General features: G+C 32.9%; 1 protein-coding gene across 2 annotated transcripts; it reads right to left on the bottom strand.

The window, feature by feature from the left end:
• Positions 1 to 5,442: 5,442 nt before the first annotated feature.
• LOC145006572 (ATP synthase F1 complex assembly factor) lies at positions 5,443 to 7,621 on the bottom strand. 2 transcript variants are annotated; one of them, XM_078965656.1, is made up of 5 exons: positions 7,242 to 7,621; positions 6,451 to 6,747; positions 6,076 to 6,155; positions 5,886 to 5,944; positions 5,443 to 5,810 (listed from the first exon to the last, which is right to left on the bottom strand). In XM_078965656.1, exons 2-5 carry the CDS (start codon positions 6,736 to 6,738, stop codon positions 5,506 to 5,508), a joined length of 732 nt encoding a protein of 243 aa, XP_078821782.1. In that variant the 5' UTR covers positions 6,739 to 6,747; positions 7,242 to 7,621; the 3' UTR covers positions 5,443 to 5,505. The 2 variants fall into 2 exon arrangements, with proteins under 2 accessions (XP_078821782.1, XP_078821783.1); XM_078965657.1 differs by lacking the exon at positions 7,242 to 7,621 and adding an exon at positions 6,922 to 7,151.
• Between the last annotated feature and the right edge of the window lie 17,308 nt (positions 7,622 to 24,929).

Below are 24,929 nucleotides of genomic sequence, written 5' to 3'. Positions count from 1 at the left end.
TTGAGAATACTTGTTGATAACTTAGTTTATAAGTAAAAAACTAGCTTTTTAATTTTTAACTAGCGCCAAATATAACCTATAAGGTGGTCAACCGTGATGTTCAAATAGCAAGAAATATGACACTTATATTGAATTGAAACTTGAAACTAAGAACTCATTTATGAATTATTATCTATTAGTTTCAACTCCTAAAATATATGTAAGAGTTCAAGGTCGTCCTGACATATTAAATATTTTTAAAAGTTCAGGAAAAACAATAAAAAAAGGGTTCTTATATTTATTATAATTTTTTATTCTTAAATAAAAATATATATAAAAAAAAGTTAGGTCTTGTACTGCTACTCACTTTACCCCCATCAACTCCCCTCATATAAGAGTTATTGGCTTTTTGAACAATCCATAAGAGATTAAGCCTTTGGCTTAAACTCTTTTTATTTTATTAAATATAAAATACGAGACAAATGCTCCATCGAATGATACAACTTTGCCTTCATCAATACACGAATCCAAGCTCTTCCGAAGCTCTTCCGAACTGAAAATGAAAACTCATAATCAATTGTTTCAATACCATTACAAACATTGATAAGATATGGCCCATAAGGTTTTAATCATATAAACTACAACATTAACAAGAAAAAAAATTGAAGCTCTACAACATTAACAAGAAAAAAAAAATTGAAACTAAACCAAGTTAACATCAATAAAGAGCAGTTAGGTATTTTTCTTGTTAACATAATTGACTTATACATTGATGTAATATTTTGGTCACAGGAGATGATGCTATAAGTGGAATAGGTTGGCTCCTATTAAAATTAAGATATAATGATTTAAAAGGGTAATATATTTTTTTTATTTGTATATATTTGGTCACTGACTTTTTTTTCCTTCCACATTTACCCATTTAACTTGTTAAACTGTAAACAGTCAGCCCTTATGACCGGTTACTCCAAGTTAGCCGGAAAAATAACTTAGTATGGTAATATATTTATCATTTTGTACACATTTAGCCCTTAATATTTTTGTGCATATTTAGTCATTAATATTTTTTTTTGTTTCAAAAGAAGTCAATTTTGTTTTTTGTACTCATTCAATACTTATGAATGATTTCTTTAGGTTTTTCTCACGACATCTTATGTAGGACAATCATTGATGAAGTGTGTGAGACTATTGATGTTTATATGCAACGTCTCATTTTCACAAACACAAAATTTCACTTTTAAATAAGGCAAAATGCCCTAATTATAAATCCATTATTAAAAAAAACGTTTATTCCAAAATACATTTATCGAAAATTAGAGTAATATAAGAAACGCGAAATAATTAATATTGTTGATGGGTGTGTATAGTCATGTCTTCACCTTCCTATGATTAACAATAGAACTGGAAAACATAAACAATTGGGTAAACACAAACTTTAGTGAGTTTCCCCCAAAATACCCGATACAACAAATGTATTATCATGCATAACGGGCCCACACTCATCATATTGGAATACATTGGCCCAATCAGTCATCAGACTGGAATGCCAACATGCAACATGTCCAATCAATCATCAAACTGGAATACCCAGGGTTTGTCGGCATGCCACCTTAACCCAATTGCTCTTCTCGAGCCTCCGTGCCTACGTCTTACAGTCGGCCCGCACCATGTATCTTAGCCTACAACATATAGCAGGACCACCTCAATCTATCCTACCACCATATGACTATCCCACATAAGATGTCGTGAGAAAAACCCAAAGAAATCATTCATAAATACTAAATAAGTACAAAAACAAAAATAACTTATTTTGTAACAAAAAAATATTAAGGACTAAATGTGTACACAGTGAAAAATATACCCTATTAAATCATTTTACCGGCTAACCTGGAGTAGTCGGTCATAAGGAGTAAATGTGTACAGTTTAACAAATTGAAGGGGTAAATGTGGATGAAAAAAAAATCAATGACTAAATGTGTACAAATCAAAAAAATATATTACTCTTTTATGTCATTATCCCTAAAATTAATATTTTGGTGGGAGAACTTATATGGATTGGTTGCCTACTAGAACTAATTTGGATAAAAGAAAACAATAGATTTGGACTTTATTCTTTATCCTATTTGTGAAAATCATGTGGGATCGGTTGACCAATTATTCATGTCTTGCTTTGTGGTTTATCCTTTTTGAAGGAAAATTAGCCGTTAGTATGACATTGAGCTAATTTGCAACGGTAGTGTCTAGATGTGGTTCTTTAACAACTATATGAGCTTTCCACAATTCATGGTTTTTTAGATCAAAAGTTCTTAGGAAAGATGCAATGTTTGGACGTTATCTTGATTTTGATAAATTATTTAAAATAACTTATTGATAAACTATTTTATAAGTTAAAACTAGTTTTTCAACTGGTATTCCATATAGAAGCGTATGAGGTGGTAAACCATAATGGTCATATTAGCAATAAATATGATATTTACATTGGCTTGAAACTTGAAACCAAGACCTCATTTATGAATTATTATCTATTAATTTCAACTCTTAAAATCCATTGGATGGAAGAGTTACATGCGTTTTCAACAATCTAGGAAAAAGTAATCTTTTGACTTAAGTTTTTTTTATTGCTCCTATATTAAATAAAATATTGATCGACAGCTAGTCGACAACCCGATGCTCCATCAAATGATACAACTTTGTCTTCATCGATGCGCTGATACAAGTTCTTCCCAAATGAAAATGAAAACTCACAATACCATTACAAACATTAATAAGAGATGGGCCACAAGGCTTTTCATCATATAAACTACAACATTAATAATTAAAATAAAATAAAAATAAGGGGTTGCTATTTTAATTGTATCTTTAATTTTCTTTATTCCTTACCACCTGAATAACTAGAATGAAAAAAAGGGCAACATCAATGCATTTGGGAAAAAGCAATTAATGTCTCCGTATGAAAAGTTCATAATGTTAACTGAGTGACCGCTACTCCAATAGATTAACTTGCAATAATACATACGACTTCTCCTAATTCGACCAGATCATCATGAGTTGGACTCCGGCCATAACACAATTGACAAAGGGGGTTCAAATATAGATTGGTTGTGCTCTAAAAGTTATGAATCTCCTGACAACTCCAACCTCAATATCTTGATTTCTAGTAGCAATACATCATGAATATATATATATATATATATATATATATATATATATATATATATATATATATATATATATATATATATATATATATATATATATATATAGATCTGGTAAGAAAATTTTTTTGGTAGAAAGGTAAGAAGTTTTTTTTCTACATATTTTTTTGACGAACAAAATAAATGAATCACTAGATGATTCATTTGTAAGACGATTCATAAGAAAAAATTCTCAAAAAAACATCTTTATGATTCATTTTTAAGTAAATTAAGAAAAAATTCATTTTTATGATAATTTTAGTGAATAACAACAAAATCATTGTATAAATGAATCATCGAGATGTTTTTTTGAGAATTTTTTCTTGTGAATCATCTTACAAATGAATCATCTAATGATTCATTTTGTTTGTTCGCGAAAAAAATATGTAGAAAAAAAACTTCTTATATATATATATATATATATATATATATATATATATATATATATATATATATGAATTTAGGTCGTTTTTGGTCACTTAACTTTTTAGTTTTGTGCTCATTTAGTCACTTAAATTTTGGTTTTGTCACACTTAGTCATCTAACTTTTAAAATTGTGCTTATTAGTCACTAAACTTTTAAATTTTTTTAAGTTTAGTGATCAAATAAACATAATTTTAAAAGTTAGGTGACTAAATAAGCACAAATCTAAAAATTAAGTGATTAAATGTGATCAAACCAAAAGTTAAGTGATTAAATGAGCACAAAATCAAAAGTTTGATGATCTTTTAAAACTTAAAATAATTAAATGACCAAATGAGCATAAAACTAAAAGTTAAATAACCAAAAATGAGTTAAACCCTCTAACACAGGACAAAATAATGTTTTGATAAAAATCATGTCTGCCATCATTCCATTTTAAGGACTTACACAAATGCCTCGAACAGTGCCCTTTTATCTTTGGAAAATCATACAAATACCTCATGGGGAGTTAGTTGCGCCCACGAATGATATAAATACTACTATTGTTTTGGTTTTACTCACATTAGTGACATATTTCTTTGCAAGTCTTAGCAAAAACGGATTATATTATTTCGGTAAATATATTCAACCAACTCCAATTCTTTTACCTATTAATATCTTAGAAGATTTAACAAACCCCTTATCACTTAGTTTTCGACTTTCCAAAAATATATTAGCCAATGAATTAGTAGTTGTTGTTCTTGTTTCTTTAGTATCTTCAGTGGTTCCTATCCCTATCATGTTCCTTGAATTATTTACAAGTGGTATTCAAACTCTTATTTTTGCAACATTAGCAATGACTTATATGCGCGAATCTAGGGATGAGCAAAAGGACCGAACCGGCCGGAACTGGCCCGAACCGGACCGGAACCGGCTTTGGCCAAAATCAAGAACCGAACCGGTCCGGCGGTTCTACCGGTTCTTGCCGTGTCTTCAAATGTTGGAACCGGTCCTCGAAAAGTAGCATCATACGGTTCCGGTTTTTACCGGTTTTTGCCGGTTCTAACGGTTCCAGTTATATCGGTTCCGGTTCCTATCGGTTTCCGGTTCCAAAAATCCACAAAAATAACGTTCCAGTCCCGGCCCGACCGGTTCCATCGGGTTCCGGTTCCGGTTCCGGCCGGTTCCCCGATCCACATGCTCATCCCTACGCGAATCCATGGAAGCCACAATTGACTAGTTTTCTAAGAAATTATTACAAGTTAACATCAATATAGTAGACTTATATGTTGTTTCTTGTTAACCTAATGAACTTACACATTGATGCACTAGCTTTGGTCATGGGAGATGGTGCTACATGTGGAATGTGGAATACGTTAGTTCTCATTAAAATTAATATTTTGTGTTGGAGAACTTATATGGATAGGTTGCTTACAAGATTTCATTTGAATAAAAAAAAAAAATAGTGAGACTCGAATCCTATTCTTTACTCTATTTGTGAAAATCACATGGCGTCGGCTAACCACTTATTCATTTCGTGCTTGGTGGCTTAAACCATTTGAAGGCAACTTGGTTGTTCGTTGGACATTGAGCTCATCCTATAGTGCAATATCAAGATGTGGTTGATTTAACCAATAACAACTATACGAACTCTTTAGATTAATTTGTGGCTTTTAGATTAAAAGGTTTTAGGAAAGGTACAATTTTTTGAAGTGGTTTTGATTTTGATTTGTACGAGATAAGTGAGCCCATTGCTAAAATATAACTTTTTCTTTACTTTCATAATTCTTTTTTTAGTTTCAATGCGTTTAATTAAACAGATCACTTATATCGAAACTTTGAATACGAAAATGAAACTTCTTTCAAGTCAAAAAAAACAAACATCACATTATTATCATTCCTATAAAATAACATAACAATTCAAAACAAATTACATCATAGGCATGTCTAGAGCTCGTAAAACATCTTTAAACTCAAACTCACTTGTGTTTTTGTTAAATCGTTCAACCAATTTGTACCTCATGTCATTCAAATAAAAAGATTGTGCAGTTTCCAAAAGCCATTTCGCCTCTGAATCGGTTAATTTGCTTGTAAAGACAACATCACCTCTAATAAGAACTAAATCCTTTGTTTCACAAAACTCTTTGTAATGAGAAACAGTCAAATAAGGAGAAGCTTGAGTCCCTCTTGCTTTGTAATCCTCAAGTCCAGTAAAAAGAATATGTGGCATTTCCACTGTTTTACAAATCACAAAATATTAGAAATAAGACCAAAATATAATTAACTTTTATTTAAAAAAGGAAATCAAACCTTGCATAAACATGGTTGTATAACCGCTTCCTTTCCACACTGGAATCACAAAATATCGGCTGCAAATTACAAAATAAAAGTCCACTTGTGTAGTTGTGTAGGATTCCACAAATTAAACAACCAAATTTAATAACAACAATAATTGATGATGTCATGATGAAGATATTATGGAAGTTAAGATGTGACTTACCAATCAGCAGCTCTGTGTTCAAGCAATTTATACAGCTTTGTCTTCATTGATGCACCAATATGACCTCTTCCAATGTGAAACTGAATACAAAGTGTAAACTCACATTCAGTAACATTCATAATAAATATCTTCATCATGAAAAGGATGGAAATTGGAAAGTAAAACAAGATTTTAATATAATGGAAAACAGCTGTAATGTTCTATCAATCTTATGTTCCTGAAACTCAGACACCTGTCGTTGTCTAGATGACAGAGAATGGAGTAATTGAAGTAACATGTAATTGGAAATTAAAATTTAAAGAAAAAAGATAATTCAAAGAAAAGTATTGGGATTGAAATGGAAAGAGATCAGATCACAAAGTGAAAGGAACATACATCATCCCAAATCGAAGCTAGATCTTCTGGAGTTTGAAGCTTTGCTCTTTCAATATCAATGAGGGATTCCAATGGCTTGTGCTTCAATGGAGTGAAGCCAGAGGCAAAGCTTGAAAAGCTGTGGGTGGGAATTGAAGCCCGTTTGTGAAAGTCACCTGGAATGGAATGCTTTATTCCGGAGTCTATTCCCACTGAATTGGTGAAGAATGACTGGTTTCTGAAGAGTGATGAATGATATTCAGCTGAAGATAGTATGCGTCTTGAGAGTCTGGTTGCTACACGTAGCATTGTGATTCTCTGTTATGAAATGTAAAAGAAAAAGTTATAGATCTTTCAGAGCTATACAGAGAAGATATCAAGAAAGAAAGTGTAACTCTTTTCATAGTAATAACTACAGATCAATCGATATTTCACTATTTCCCAATCGAAAAGTTTCATGTTTGACATTGACAATCAAAATGCAGCTCTTACTGTTGCTATAGAGAGAGAAAAAGACGTTTCGAAGTTGGATTTGAGTATACTTTAACCTAAAAGCCACACGTGTCTTACACGGGCCTGATCAAACTTCTTACAGGCATTTCGTCGAACAGTTGGAATGCATGATATGTATGCAACATCGGTAATTCAGCAGAAAAGAATCGAAACATGTCACAGTCACGAAATTAAAAAAGACTAATTACAAGCGTACAGATCTTTATTCAACAACATACTTTTGATAGATCCACCTAAGCAACTTGTGAAAAAACTGTAAACTTTCCTATAGCTGTGTACATAATAATCAAATCAGTAACCTGTACTCTGTTGTTATACAAGAGAGCCAATCGCAGGAGCGGATAAACGGAGAAACAAGGAAACGGTGGCCGGAATGAGATGCCGGAGCTTCTTCGCTTGGTGAGAGAGACACAAGGCGTACGATGTCGTTTGAGCAGCTTCTCTGTTCTCCGATCGATTCATTCATTCCCGGACCTACAAAGGCTACAACTTGAATTTTTGCTGTCTGGATCTTGAGCCCAATAACTTAAATTTAATCCCAAAGTCAAAGCCCAAGATTTATTCGTAAAACTAGAACCCTAATCCATTATTATCACTATCTTGGCCAATTTTTTATGAAATTGATGTTTGGGGAGTGCACTTCAAGTGTCTTTTGATGTTAATGGTGTTATGGACTTATTGGGGAGTTTAATATCATCAAATCAAAGACTCCATAAATCAATACCAAATCAATGAATAAGACAATGAGATATTACTATACTAGATTTGGTAGTAAATTTGTAGTTTTGGTATTTGTTCGTTTATGCAATTGCCGACTTCCATACGACCAAATAGGGTCCCAATAAATATATCATAAAGTCATATGGGGCACTTAGACAACAATTTTGATATTTTTGTGTTTTGGTCTCTATTTGCATTCTAGTGGTTATATGGGGTCCTAAGATTTGTGTAAGAGGTATTAGAAGTTTGTATGTGTGACTTGATTTGGTTAATTGAGTCGTTTTGGTGTTGTAGGTGTCTTTAAGATTTAGGGGGTTAGGGGGGAACATTAGGTGGTAATTAGGGTGTTGACTTCTTTGAATACATAGTGTTTTCTTACCACATGTCCTATAAAATAATGTATTTTAGTCGGTGGCAAGTCTAGAATAGAAAACTATGTAGTTCACTAATTTTGTTATAGAAAATTTTATCTACAAATTCAAAGATTTTATAGGTACGATAGTTCTTAAAATTTTTTTAAGGGTAGATCATTAAAAAATTTCTATAGAAATTTTAAATAATTAAAAAAATTAGGTGGGTCATTGGATGCACCTTGGTTGCACTTAAGCTCGCTGTTGATTTTAGTTGTTGATACAATTTATAATAATATCTTTAAATTATGATGCATATGTTGTTGACACAATTTATAATAATATCTTTAAATTATGATGAATATTTAAAGTTTTTTTTTATCGTGCGGACAATGGTTTTGTTTGGTGTGACACAACTTATTTTTTGAGCATTTCTAAGTTGTCATGTTTGAAAAACCAAAAAATTGTTTTTTAAAAAGCTACTTGGACTAGTTTTATAAGAGTTTTTAATTTTTTTTTTTAAATATACCTTTAAATTAATTCTAAAAACGCTTTTTTTACATGTTCTTTTATGTCATTTTATATCTTTCAGTTATTTTTATCAAACGTTATTTTATATTAGCTAATTTTTCAGCTACCAAATAGCTTTTTATTTAACAGATAACTTTTCAGCTAGTACATCAAACATAACCAATATCATATATGAGATGCATACAGATTTATGGGGGACTGGTGTTTTGACTTTAGTGCGACTTGAACATTTGATGTCAGATATTAGTGACTCGATGATCACTTTCGTATTGCAAAGTACTAGTTGTTTTTAGATAGGTAAAAAGTCTGCAATTTGCAAACCATCTTTGTGACAATTGTAGAAGAAGATATGGATCAAACATCTGTAGTTTGCAAGAAGAATATTGTTTGTTTTTAAATTCTACAACATGTCAATATAAACTAACATTTAAAGAAATTAATTTTTTAAAACTTCAAAGAGTTTTTTTCTCGATTATTTTTTATCAGTGGTTATCTATAATTTATTTATTAAAAAAACAAATTTGATAATTCAAAATAATATTCATGTGTAACACCCGTGTTCTAGTATGGTTTAACTTTTAATCTCTAGGGCTAAAGATGGAGTTTTTGAGAAAAACTCTATGTCACGACGTGGAGCAGGGATACCCACGGCGTGACAATAGATAAATAACATGCGTATTTATTGAGTTGCCACAACGTGACCAAGAGTTGCTACAACATGGTAGCTGATCTTGCCCAAGCCCATCATTCTTTTAGGGTTCCTTTCGTATTTAAACATCTCTAAACCCATTTTAGGGTTCATTATCAGTCTCCAAGCCCTCTTTCACCATAGAAAACCCTAGCCTTCATCCCTTGTTTGATTCTTGAGCTTTTTGGAGCTTTCTTAACTTAGAAAAGAAGAGAAGAATGAGAAAAAGGTGCTCTATTATTGGTTCTTACAATGAAGCAACACCATCAATGTCTTTCATTGTTTCTGGACCTTTGTAAGTATCAAAGGCTCAAACTTTATGGCTTGAAGTGGTTAGATCTAAGATATTATACTATGTTCCTCATGTTTGAGCAATTTTGGAAGGAAGGAACTCAAAAGGTTGGCAACTTTATGATTCTCATGAGTCCCAAGAGTATTATATGTTATGGATCTAGTCTTTGATGGAAGATCTTAGATTTGCCTAAGTTTTGGCCTTTAGGGTTTATATTTTAACCTAAGATGGATCATAGACATGTATTAGACATGCATGTCTATAAAGCTTCCACCTTTATGATAGATCTGGTATTAGAAACCCTTATGGAGTAGTTAGGTTAAGGAAGTTTTAGGATTAAGGGCTTAATGATTAAGACATCATGGATTTTGGATATATTGGGACCTAGGGTTTGAGATCTTGATCTTCTTGGGTGTCATAATGGATAAAATTGGAAACTTTATCCATTTAGACAATAATATAGACCAGATCTAAACTTTGGAGCCCTTGGGATCTCCTCCGTTTTCCAGCCATTTAAACACATCCTCGCATGCGACATGGGTTGAGACTAACACCCGCATGACGGAACTCATATACCCACAAAGCAGCAACCTCAACGTCGGAGGCAGGCGGCAGCTGGACAATCCCATGATCATGAAACAGAAGAAGCAGCGACGACGAAATATGATGGTAGTTACAGTGGCTAGACCAATGACCTGAGTAACAGAACCGAGCCAAACGGTGACGATGGTCGTGACTGAGAAGAGACCACCATGAAATGAGGCAACGACGATGGCAAGAAAGAGAGAAGAGATGTGGTGATCACAACTGCCCGACGAACGGCAGCGGCGGTCCACAACAACAACTTCCGATGTAGATGGGTTGGCTCCGACGATCTCCATCTTTAATGGCATCTAGGAAGTCACGAATAAGAGGCACCTACAACATCAGTTCCTTATCTAATCTTCAACTGTTGCAGTGTCCTTTCCCCAGTTTCCATCGGTGTTCTCTATTACCGGTAAAAAGGGTCATTCGATGGTGCTAGGTGGTCAGAGCCGGCAGCGACGGCTGGAGGTAGAGAGGAAGGTGGAAAGGGTGGCAACTGGTAGGAGACATAAGGGGGTGACACCTGGAGGGTTTAGTTAGGGTTAGGCTTTGGGTTTGTATTGGCTATATACCCATGCCCTAGGAAGCTTAATTCTATAATGGCAGAAATGGTCCCTCCCCATATCATTTTCTTTCAACCATAATCCCATATTTACCATTTAAACCCCCAACATTAAAATCTATTACAGTTTAGTTACAAAATTTACCATTTACACCCCTCCTTCCATAATTCCTCTCAAATTTGATCCTTAATGTACCAAACAGCCCCTTAGCCTCCAAAATCTTTTCAAAATAAATCCCAAAATTACTCTTCAACCCCCGAATAAACCAATTTATAACATGTGGCTCCCCAAAACCAACACCCCACTAAATAATATGGATTTAGGGCGACTATTCATTCATCAATTTTATCTATTTATTTATTAAATAAACAAAATGTTACAACTCTCCCCTACTTAAATTATATTTCGTCCTCAAAATCATTCCTTATCATCCCTTACACGCCCGAAAACTTGGGCGACATGGTTACCATCCTGGGCACACCCTAGCCTTCCCAGGGTAACCGTGACAAACCTTCGTAAGGTTCTAGAACCCGAAGATGAACGAATTTCCCGTAACAAGATCACATCTACTCCGTCCGACTTTTGAAGTCTCGAGAGGGTTTGTCTCCCTGACAGACCGCCCGCACTGACTCATTGTTGAATTCATTACACTTATCTCCTAATTGGCTATGCAACGTCTGGTAACCTGAGGTTCCCACTAGAAAATAGAGCAAAATACCAAATTTCCATGCAGTACACTTATATCTGACCGAAGCTCAGATAATCCCTCGAAACAACGGACATCTAACCGATTGCTAAGCCAAAACACACTAAACAGTCTCATGCGACCTCTGAAGGATACCTCGTCCGAAAATAACTGCCCTAACTATACCGCCACTCATGGCTCATTCAATCCATTTGATCCATCCGATCATGATATGCTAACAACCTGTCACCACTGAATCCAACGCAAAAGGTGAGTGCTATTAGAATAACCGTAGTCTTACATCATACACGGTTTCCTTCGACCTACCCTTCATTGATTCTAATTATGTTGTGACCTACTCAAAACCTTGCGAACTGGCCATCCCTGGCCTAAGTCATCTATACGAATCTGTGAATGTCACGACTGCCCTGCAGTCTTTCTACACTTTCTACACTATCTAACTACTGGTGAATGCTACGGCTCCCCCGTAGTCATACAATACTTTCACCCCACTGACCATTAGTGAATGTTATGGCTCCCTCGTAGTCTTACAACACTTTCATACTGATTAACCATTAGTGAATGATATGGCTCCCCCGTAGTCTTACAACACTCCCATACCAACTGACTATTAGTGAATGCTACGACTCCCCCATAGTCTTACAACACTCCCATACCAACTGACTATTAGTGAGGGCTACAACTCCCCCGTAGTCTTACAACACCCTCATCCTAACACAACCATAGCCTAATACCTTACCCCTAATCTATTGATTTGAAACGCATACAGAGTCAAGCACACACTCCACCGAACACCCAAACTGAACTCCATTCATGATTGGAGCCCTAACCTGTCTCCCCAAATTATGTTATCAAGCCCCCATGAAGACGTGATTCACATGACAGGGAGTTTTACCGGACTCCAAACTCGAACAACCCTCAAACCAAATAGCCACTTGGGCCACCATTTTCCCTTGATGAGGACGAGAAGCCCAACCCGGTCTTATACATGTCCCTGTCCTGAATACCTGTGTGATTCTCCCCCACTTAGATTCGACTAAGTCTTCGCAATACATGAGATTTGAAGGATTTCCAATCCTTCTTACTCTTTAATAACCAACTGCTGACAACTTGTTTCTTTTCCGTGCGAGTGTTCTATTACGGTCCCAAATCCCCAAGGACCATGCAACTCTTGAAGATCGGACAAACACTTCCCAAATCCCAGCAAGACTAATAATCTTAGATGCATTGGAATGATGTCGCACCTATATCTTGAGGTTTGAATAATCGATGTCCAGGCCAATACTCAGCAGTAACCCACTTTCCCTAGAGCTTCTAAAAGCCGACTCGAGCATAATGGTCGAGTCACCAATCCTGTCCATAGGCCTTCCGCATCATGTCCCTGAACTGATCTCGACCTTAGACCCAAATAACATTGAACGTGCCAAACCAGCAAAGAGGGAAACAACTTTTCACTAACCGCCCCGTAACTCACGGTATGCAAGTGACATATGAAAAATGTTTGAATGTATAGTCTAAACTTAAACAGGGCAACACACCTAGGGATACTCTTACTAAAAACCCCAAAACAAAAACTCCCTTGTGCATTTTCCCACAAGTACCACACTAAATCCGACCCTGTTGGCCTCTCACAACTGACTCGAACCCTTGGGTCCCTTTCCGAGACCCTCCAATGTATGTACCTGATCTGATCCCCTATTCCCAATGTGCTCCAAATCAATACTTGTTCTCGAGCTCTAGAAATCAAATCATTCAGGGTCTCGCACCCTGGCACACTCACCAACTCAATCATCAATGGATGAACTGCAATAGTTGGAGCAACCTCTGCTCTATACCAGACTACTAACCATCCCCAATACATAGTTTCTAATCCTGAAAGTGAAATAGAACGCACAATCAATCTGTGTCGTCCGATACAAGAGATCCACGATGATCTCAAAATCCTGACAGTCCTTCTGCTATCTGGCTCATCACCGGAGCCGGGACCAAACCCTAGTCCTCCTTCATGTGTGCTCATCCTTATCTGGCAAAGCAGTTATCCCCACTATCATAACATAACCAAGAATTCCCCTTCCCATCAGCTTCTTAGATTCTCCAAGACTCTCACTAATTCGAGTATGGATCCTGTGCTTTCAGTAGTACGAGCTCATACTACCTTCCACACCTATCCATACTTTCCCCAGCAATCGTCCTGAATCCTTTAAGTCACCTATGCCACTGATGCACCAAATATCCGCCAAACAGCAACACAATATCCACTGAAGCACCTACCGTGCTCCCCCTAGGCTCCCAACCTCACTGAACTGCCCCACTAACTCACTGGAGCATATCCTAGGATTTCCTAGGTTCCCAACCTCGCCCTGCCATCAGCTGTTGAAAAACTCCCCATGATGCCAGCGATCCACCTCTTGGATATCGTCGTATCCACTTAATAAGTATTTTAAATAAATAATTCCAAACATCCACTAAATACTTAATCTTTTTTAGAGTGACTAATTAGTGTCTGGAAAAATAGAACTAATGAACTATTGAGGTGTGGGGGAGAAGGTGGGCCTCCGTGTTTATTTGGCATTTTGGCTTTTGTTCTATAGTCATTACATATACCAGATTTTTGAATTATTATGATTGGGCTGGCCCAGAATCTTGTGTCCTTTTAGTATATCTACGACTATCAGATAAATATACAAAAACATTTTTTAAAAATACATTTGCTTTTAGTATATCAATTTAACCTTATTTAACTTAATTTTTTTACTCGCTTATTTTATTTAACCGTACATGTTATATTAGTTATTTAAATAGAAAACATACGTTACAGTATTCTAGGTTTAATAATTTTTTTAATAAAATAGTTAAATATATGGTAATTATTTTGGGGCTCCTTGCAGGATATTCAGGATGGATCTTACCATATCAACTTTCACTCCTGCTCCAAACCTGAAAAATTGGGCCCGCAGAATCGGCTCCCACGATGATTTTTCACATCCCTAATCAGAGAATAAATTATAAACCAAATTAATATCTTATATAAAAAAACAAAAAAAAAATTACATCTTTAATAATAAAAATAGATATAAAATAATATTTTTTTAGTAGATGTACTACAATTTTTTTCTTTTGAAAAACGATATAATATACATTGTTTCTTTACAATACAAGGTACTATATAAATGTATGTTTCAGGTGACGAATTATAGCTTTTGTCTTATGGAGTTTGTGAAGAGACGCTTTTGCTTTAGATTGGGCTTCATGATATTTTGACAATTCTTTTAAAAGTAATGTCTTCGTTATTGGTTGGATATTATTAGTGAATTTTGCCAAAAATAGCTGATGTTAGAATATATTTCTGGTGTTTAAACTAGGTTTCTAAAGTTTATCAGAAAGCATACAATTGGTGATACAATTTAAGTCTAAGAAATTAAATATCGTCGTGTCTTTTCTTTCTATTTATCTTTCTATTTATGTGAAATAGTGATAAGTATCATTTTTTTAATAAAAAAATAACATTTTAAGACACTTATCACTATTTCGCATGGATAAAAGATAAAAATAAAAAATGAATATTTAATTTCTTTAAGTTCAAACATACTTACTTAATCCATAATACAACTATAAACCTATGATGTTTTAAAATAAAAATATAATTAAACATCCATTTTGAAAGTATGATTACAAACCAAAAATTGTTTTAAGATATCTATGTAAACTTTTCAAAATATTTTAAATATCTGATTATTAAGCAAAACGGTTCTATATTTCAAGCAACGAATAAAGAAATAAAAGTGTGGGGGAGGGTGGGCCTCCATCTTTATTTGGCATTTGTTCTTTAGTCATTATGTTTGCCAGATTTTTTGAATTATTATGATTGGGCTGGCCCAGAATCTTGTGTTGTTTTATTACATATATTTAATCTTTAGTATATTAATCTACGGACTACTGATAAATATAAAAACACTTTTGTAACATGTAATAAAATAATTATCAACTTATTTCATTTATTCATATTAAAAGTTATATACCATACATATCAATTTTTCCTAAACCGGATCATATTGAAATCAGTTTTTATGCTAAAAGTTGTTTATCTTACTGGTTTACATCGAGAAACTGGTTTTGTCTGATTATTTTTCTAAACCAAATATTTATCCGATAATAACCCAACGATAATTATGCAATTTGGTTCGGTTAATAAAAAAAATAGTATTAATGAAACCGCTTTAGATCGGTTCAATTTTTTTTTTAGTGGTAAATTCTATATTTTCATATAATACCATTTATTCAATTTGAGAATTTCGGATTTTCATCCACAATAATACAATATCATATTTTAAATTTGTCGCGCCTAACAATTATCTCACTACAATATCATCATTTTTTTAAAATGGTCATAATTATCACATTAACAACTATGTTATTGTTATATTTTCGAATGTTGTAAAAGTCGTTAGACATTACCAAGTCGGTCGACTAACAACTAGGGATTAGTCGGTCTAGTCGGGGACTAATCAGAGATCCTAAAATATAAATCAATTACATGTAAAAATAAATAAATATAACTAGTATCATAACAAAGTATGTAAATACCACTAATATCATAACTTAATATAAATAATACAACACCAATTATTTTTCGAATAGTTTTTTTTTAGATTAAACTTATTCAAAGTATTGAACATTTACTAGCTTCTACATATCCACTCATTGCCTATGTATGGACTAATCGATAAACACCTTTTAGTCGGCCGTGTAACACCTAGAGACTAATTGAAGATTAATCGGGACCTAATTGAGATTTTTACAACACTATTTAGCACAATATTAATTATGTAAAATAATAATTAATTCAATTATATATCAAAATAAATGTAAATATATAAAAGTTATATAAAAATAATTAATATAACTTAAATAAAAATTATTGTCAGAAAATATAATTATTAAATAATACAAAATATCTGATTTAATTTATTATATTTAAATAATTGAATTTAATTTGATTTAACAGCATATACTAATCATGTATGTATACTTGTGGCCCACTTATGACTTTAAAAGCCTTTCAATATTTAAAATAAGATAACCCATATGTAGAGATGAACATTAATGATTTTGGATTGTTTTCGAGTCGGTTTAATAACGTTTCAGTCTTTTTAGGTTAAGTTTTTTTTTTTTTTTTTTTTTTTTTTTTTTTTTTTTTTTTATATATATATATATATATATAGGGATAATGACTAGGAGACTATTGAAGTTTTACAAAAAACACCATTCAATTATTACATGTTCAAAAAATACAATCAAACTAAGATATATGTTCAAAAACACAACAAAATACATATTGTGTTAAAAAACTCAATATTTATGGTTTGGGGTAACATACATCTTTAGCCCTTAGCTTTTTTTTTCTTTAACTCGGACGGTTAGCATTTATATTTATTTTGCCTTCGGACCATGATCGAGTTAAAAGACTAATATACCCTTATTAGTTTTATTTAACATTTAGTTTTGTTAATTATTTATACAATTGATATATTTATAATAATAATAACATAAATTGTATAAATAATTAATAAATATTAAAAAAAATGTTAAATGAAAGTAATTAGTGTATATTAGTCTTTTAACTCGATCATGATCAAAAGTCGAATCAAATTTAAACTAAAGAAACCATCCGAGTTAAAAAAAGTTAGAGACTAAATATGTAAGTTACCCCAAACAATAGAGATGATGTTTTTTAAACAGAACATGTACTTCGTTGGTGTTTCTTGAACTTATGTCTTAGTTTGATGATGTTTTTTGAACATGTAATACTTGAATGGTTTTTTCTGAATGATTTAAAACTTCGATGGTCTCTTAAATCATTTTCCCTTTTTTGTACTAGTCACTTTTAATCTAGCCTTTTTGTCATTGATTTTGATAATTTTTTGATCCGCTCCCAAGGTTTTCCATTCGCCGTTTTCAGTTGGGTAAATGTCACTATAGCCTAACCATGTAACATGTTACGGTTTAAAAGTTTTTTTTTTTTTTTTTTTTTTTTTTTTTTTTTTAATTTTAATTTTAAGAGAACGAAATGTTAATTTACCGGCTGAATTGGTCCAGTTACATATTTTAAAAGGTAACAAATGCAAGTCACAATACACGTAAGCAAGTGAGTCAACTTTGAGTCAAATCGATGGCCATGTCGCTGAGTTGGGTCGACGTAGAATACTTGGGCCCTAACGGTTACAACTTATTGTGGACCCTCCCTTGTGACATAAAAGGAGGGGCAAATCGGTTGAAACCCTAAATCTTCGTTCCCTTTTTCCACTAAACGATACCAACAATCCAACAAACATCTCTTTCACATAAATCATGATGGCTACACCACCACCACAGTCACTTGAATCGGTATCAATAAATTCAAGGGACCGTCTCAACTTTGATGATTTGTATACTATTTTTTATGAATGTGGAGCTCAAATTGTGGAACAAAAACTTGAAGTGGAGCATCTGGAAGAAGAAATGGGTCGAGATTTGGTCATAAGCAAGGTGGACCTACTGGCATTGCATTGTCGGTTAGAGCAGACAGGGAAGAAGCTGCACTCCATCACTGTGTTCGTGGTCGGACTGGTGTTTGCCATATTTGGGTTTCTGGTGGCGAATGTTGTTAATGTTTTGAAGAAGTGATATATCCATCGTTGTGGTGTTTGTGTTGATCAGGTAGTATTGTGTTTGTTTTAGGGTTTATATGTTTATATTAGTGTTTATGTGTTTCAGATATGTTGTTGTTCAGTTTAGTTGGTATGTTGATGTTTATTTTGTGAAAGTGGATGAAAACCTATGTATACACGAACATTTTTGTATATCTAATGTGTGTAATCCTCTTTTGTTAATGGAAAATATGTCGTTATTATAATTTGATTATCTTATTTAATATATTGTTTGATTGTTTAGTAGCATTTAAAAATTAAATTATGTTTTTTTAAAGACAATAACCCTCACCACTACTTTAGTTAGTGCCAAAGAGGGGGGTGATTTCGTCCTTTTACATTTTACCCTCTAGTATATATAGATTTGAGACACAGATGTGGGCAATGTTACCTTTATTTGCTCTCTTATTCTTGTTTCCTTTCAACTGACATTAATAAAATAAAGGGATCGATGAAAATAGTGGCATGCTCATGTGGATTTGATACAATAATAAGAACGTCAACTACTCCATCCAACCCTGGTCGACTCTTCTATGCTTGCCCCAAAAAGGTACAATGTCACTTGCATTTTCATTCAACTGTTGACCTAGATTTACATAATCATTTTCTAGGTTTTGGTAACATACTCCTAAAACTTTTATTTTTAGGGTCCTCGTGATGGTTTTATATGTTGGGCAGATGAAGTGGAGACTACGAACATAAGTGGTGACGAATAGTTGTTTACAACTTTTGTTAGGTCAAATAAGAAGGTTCAATCGGATGTTAGGAAGTTGAAAATTTTGTTATTTCTAAGTTGGGCTATTTTCTTTGTCATATTAGTCTATAAGTTGTAATAGATGTGTAATGGATTTTTCTTGTTACGTTTAACATTCTAATTTCATATTTCCTTTTATGTTTAACAATGTATGTGTAAGGGATTTGAAATCATTTTTTTATTTAATGAATATGATATTGTGTTGTGTGCACATTACACATAAAATTATTTATCTTTGTGATATAAGTGTACATACAATAAGATCCAACGTGTAAATTACAATATAAAACAATTACATCCACATACAAATACAATAATATACAACATACAACAATTGTACTAGTAATGGGACCACATTATAATATAGTAACTTATAGTATGCTTCATATAACCATGCACGTACATTAGATTCATACATGCAAATGACAACAAACATATTAGTCTAACAACTAAGTTTCGTTCATAATATTCATCAAAGTTAAACCCAACCAACATAATAGTCTAACAAGCAAACTTAAATCAAACATTATATAATCAGTTTTCCCTAATCAATATCCACTGGATGCTCACCTGAATTTCCTTCTCCATTTTTCCCTTTAACTCTTTTAGCCAATTTTTTCTTGATAATCCTCCTAGAAAGCTTCATTTTCTGTGTACCCATTGTTTTTTCTTTCTCTCCAGCTTCATTTGATTTACACCACTACTTCCTTCCACCCCTTTAACATCTTTACTACTTGATTTCTTTCTCTTCACTCTGATTTTTTTGGGGCTTTATCAACGTTTTTGGGTTTCTCAACTTGAGGACATGTAACGTTGTTGTGACCAAATTGTTTACACACACTGCATAGAATTTTCTTCTCTATCTTTGATACAGTGTGTCTAGTAATCTTTTCACTTGGGTCCTTCCTTCTACTAACTTTTGGCATGACTGGAATTTTTCTCCTTAAAGGTGGCAGCGGTGGTATGAACACAGTGCATGGTCACATATTACTACCATTCATACCATGCATTGGATACTTGTAAGTGTTCCTGTAAACAACTCCAAAGAACATGGGATCCACATAACTTCCAACATCTTTGTTTAGGTAGGAGATTGTTGCATCTGAGTGCACACACCCATATCTATTTTATTTCTATACTCTACAAGGACATGTCTTCTTCTCTAAATCCACCACAAAAGACTGCCAAGTTTCTCATCTCAAACTAGTTTAAACCAGTTGGTAAAATTGCCAATATCTAATAACATTGTACGGAAGTTAGTCTATGTTTAATAGTGTTGATGTTAGTCAAACAATTTTTTTTTACCTTTGAGCTTTTTTCAGTTGATTATGTAATGTTGTAATTGTTGGACAAGCTTTAAACTTAGGCCATGAACTGTTGTTCATGCTCAAATTAAACTATCTTTCCATAACATACAATCTAATTTCTTCTATGATTGTAATGATTGGTTTTTTCCTTGATCTCTTATGACATTGTTAAAGCTCTATGACAATCCATTTTCTATTTCATCACACATCCTGTCCGCTTGAAAGAAAGCACCACACCATTATTATGGGTTGTTCTCCATTAGATATTTAAAGGTTGAAGGATTAAGAAGTTGGATTTCCTTCATTGTTGCATTGAATAAAGGCTCAGTAGATGTCTTGCATGCCTTCTAAAACATCTTCTCATAGTGTACTCCGGAGAATCTTTTCCTGAAGTTGGCAAGAATATGCCTTGCATACTGTCTTTGTTCAACAGTAGTAAAAATCGCTTCCACGACCTCCAACAGTCCCTACACATAAAGAGTTGAATTGGTAAAAAAGTATAACTAAAAATCAGTTAAAAAGAGAATACAAGTACGACATATACCTTATGTTGATCTGATAACAATGTAAATCCAAAACCCTTTGTCATTCCTAAGTCATCTTTTAAATTCTCCAAAAACCATTTTCCAATTCTCTTTATTTTCCACACAAACAACTGCCAAAGCAATTGGGAATATATGATTATTAGTATCTCTGCCAACTGCACATATAAACTCTCTAGTAGATAACCCCTTCATGAAACAACCATCCAGGTTTATTACTCTTCTACAACTGCCTAACCACCATGCTTTAGTCCCTCAAAACACACATAAAACTTACTAAAATATGTCTTCCCATCTTGCATACTATTGACATCCATTTCCACAGTAGATCCAGGGTTTGATCTTCTTATCTCCTAACCAGATGACCAAAACTTTGCGTAGTCCTCAACCAATGTGCCTTCAAGTAACTGAATAACATGCTTTTTTGCTCTACTACACTAACCTATACACACATCAATACCAAAAGTCAGTTTGACCTCTTCCTTAAGCATCCTAACACTTATTTTTTTTGTTTATGTAAGAGCTCATTTGTGAAATGGCTGCCAATCCAAGAATAACTAACAATTAAACCCAGTTTGAAGTTTCTTGCACAATTATGCTCATCTATTAAGGACTTAATCTAGAAAGAATGCTCTTCACTTGTCCATGAAGCCCACATTCTAAACTTACACTGCCCAGAACAACATTTAACTAAAAGTCTTCTACTATCATTTGTTTATAGCAGAATTGGTAGTCTTTAGCAATAACATAATTACATAACATATGCTTTATCCGTTTTCGACTATCAAATCGCATACCTAAGACAAGTATTTGTTTTTCCAATGCACATTTTCATTATATGTAGTTATATCCTCAAGATTTTCCTCATTGTCATCCATCTTAGCATATGGATCCTTATGAGGTGGATTGTTTGGGGTTGAATGCACGTTGGGCGTAGCTTGCTAAAAAAATATCATTCATGGTCTTAGTCATCAAAATGAAATCTACATGTTCAAGGTCATCGTGTATATTACATTGCAATTTATCCGGGTCATTCTGAACAACTCCCTCAATATGTACTTCTTCAATAACTTTAGTTACCCTTGAATGGTTGTCTTCCACACCACTTACATCAAATTGCTCGTCGATAATCCGTTGATGTATATTTACACCAAAATGATCCATGTATACATCTACGACACAAGCAACAACAAACCCAACTTCGATGAACTCCTGTTAGTCTATTTCATTAGCTAATATCCTCTATCCATTAGGAAACTCTATTTCGGGCATGTAAAAATAAACGTTCACACACCTCTCATTTGTAAAATTTTCAATGAACCCCACAAACTCGTTCCTATCCATTCTAATAATATTGACATCCTCAAACCTTTGATCAGCTCTATCCATCTAACTAATTATTGGGTACCTAGTAAAAAACCCAGCAAAGTGAACATCGATCTTGAGGCTTTAGGGGAACAAAGAACAAGAGAACGACTGTTATTTGTTAAAATATTTGTAGGGCAAGCTCATAAGCTCATTTAATGGTAAGGCGACGTGGAATCTTAGTTGGCATATTTTTTAAATGAGGTAGGATTAAAACCTACTGACTAGGACGAGGTTTACCAGCTCACCCCTTCAGTTTGAACATAATGGCATTAAGAATAGGTAAATTAACAATTCGTTTCCCTAAAATTAACAATTCGTTTCCCTCATCGATTTCTCAAATATGGTTAGATTTTCTTAGATCTGGTGTGTTTGGTGTAATGTCAAGCTTAAATATGGTGTATACGAAGCATTTCATGGTATCTAGTGGTGGTTCCACTACCGTATCAGATCTATTCAACCATCACCGCTCCTCACGTAAGATCATCGAAAAAGTCACCAACAACCATTAACCTTTTCAAATCTGAAGTCAAAGATGAATTGATTTCTCATATATGATGTGTTTGGTGTAAAACAGACATAGATGTGGTGTCTATGAAGCAGTTTATGGTGGCTAGCAATGGTTCTATCACTGAATCAGATCTGATTTGTATGGTGCTTATAGATCTAATTTATATGTTGCTTATAGCTCTTACATGTGTAGTGCACACAAGGTGTTTGATGAAATGCTTCAACAAAATCAGGTATGTTTTTAAACTGTAAATACTATGAATAAGAGTCCCGAAATGTTTTATTAAACCGTGAATAAAAGTCCAAAAATGTTCTATTAAATTGTGAATTTTTGTTGTGCATACTCTGAGTAAGTGTCCTAAAATTTTTATTAATCTATGAATAATGTTTTTGGAATGTAAGTTTTAAGTTTAGAATATAGGTATGAATGTATATTTTTTTTATGTATTAAACTGTGAATTTTGTGTATTAGATGTGAGTTGATTGTATTAATTTGTGAATAAATTGTATTAAGCTGCGATTTTTTTAATGAATTTTGTGTTTGATTCGAAATATGAGATGAAAGAAGCAATATACACATATATGATTTTCTCTAATTTTGAATAAAGTATCTAAAAATTAAACTATGAATATTAAAAAAGATAAACTTAAGAAAACACTAGCCTCCAAATATCAAGGTATAAATATAAGTTTTTAGGTTGAGATATGGTTGTCACTTGTCAATGTATAATTTTTGTGTATTAAACTATTAATTTATTGTATTAAATGTGAATTGACTACATTAAACTGTGAATTGACTGTATTAAGTTGTTAATTAACTGTATTAAACTGTGAATTCTTTATTTTAAACTGTAAATTTATTATATTAAACGATGAATTCTGTATATTAAATTGTGAATTTACTATATAGAGTTGTGAATTGATCATATTAATTTGTGAACTGACTGTCCACATTTAAAGGTATAAATGAATAAGTTAAGAATATAACATTTATACACATTAAGATGTGAATTTATTGTGTTAACTAGTGAATTTTGTGTATTAAATTGTGAACTAACTGCATTAAATTGTGAATTGTATTGAGCTACGATTTTTTTTTTTTTTATAAATTTGGTGTTAAAATATGAATTATTTATGTATGAATTTTGTATTAATTTTCTTGTAATTATATTTATTTTTTGTTGTATAAATATGTAAGAATATAGTAGTTTTATAATTGTTTTACATTAAACTCCAAATAAGTAAATTAATATGTTTATTGAACTGTGAATGTAGTATTTAAGCTATCAATACATGATTTTATATTCATACAGGTCTGATTTGGAAGGAATGATAGTTGCAACGGTGACAGAGGTAGTTAGTGACAACTTGTAGTAATGGGAGGTGATGGTAGAGTTTGAGTTTGACTTCTTTGGAATTTTGAATTATTGTAAGATAGATTGTGTTAAGTTGTGAATTTTATATATTAAAATATAAATGGACAATATTAAATTATGCAATAAATATATATTGTGTTTAAATATGAATGAAAGTATAAAATTGTTATAATTATGAAATTTCCCTTTTCTTACTAAAAAGACAAAATAAAAAAGGTGTAACATACACGTTTTGAAATCGTGTTTTGTAAATTTTAAAAGTGAATAATAATATGAAATATCATATAATTATGAGTATTGAGTTCTAAGAGATAGCTTTTACTATAAATAAAGTAAACTATGTTTAAAATCACTCGGAAAAATATTGAAAGTCATATGAGATTCCAATCAAAAGACAAATATTGAAATTTAACGAAAATATAAAATTTGAAATAAGTAAATTTTCATTACTAAAAGTTGTAAAGAATCTCGTTAGAAACATTTAGGTGAAAACCTCATCGAAATCCAATTTATAATGAAGAAGTTATGACTAATCGAAGATCCGCAACAAAACCGGCACGACGCCGAATGACGTAAAAAGTGAGTTTTTGATAAACTACTTTTTAACCTTGGTGATCTAAATGAAAGTCGTAGTATTTGTTAAACCGATAATTTTTATAAAAAGAACGTCTAAATCTGACTTCGTATGAAGAAGTAATGATTTTTCTAAGTTTCAGTATAACAGTAGACAACTAAAGACTCGAAATAAAGATCGAGTTATTTTTAGCCGACGCAACATAAACAAGAATCGAAGGTCTCGTCATTATTAGTACAACGGTAAAAAGACAGACAAAAATGGACGTCGGATGAAGAAGTTATGGATTTTTAACGGATTTTCATGTCCCGGTGTGTTAAAAATAATAATATTAAAAATAAAGTCAAAACTAGCCAATAGAGTCTAATCGAAAGTCGTAGAGCATAATTTCACATACGCGTGCATATAAAGAACATTAAAAACGGAGCTCGTATGCGA

This window comes from Lactuca saligna, chromosome 7 (genome assembly GCF_052625555.1).
Source record: "Lactuca saligna cultivar CGN05327 chromosome 7, ASM5262555v1, whole genome shotgun sequence".
Lineage (NCBI taxonomy): Eukaryota > Viridiplantae > Streptophyta > Magnoliopsida > Asterales > Asteraceae > Lactuca > Lactuca saligna.
This window is presented reverse-complemented; position numbering and strand designations above follow the sequence as displayed.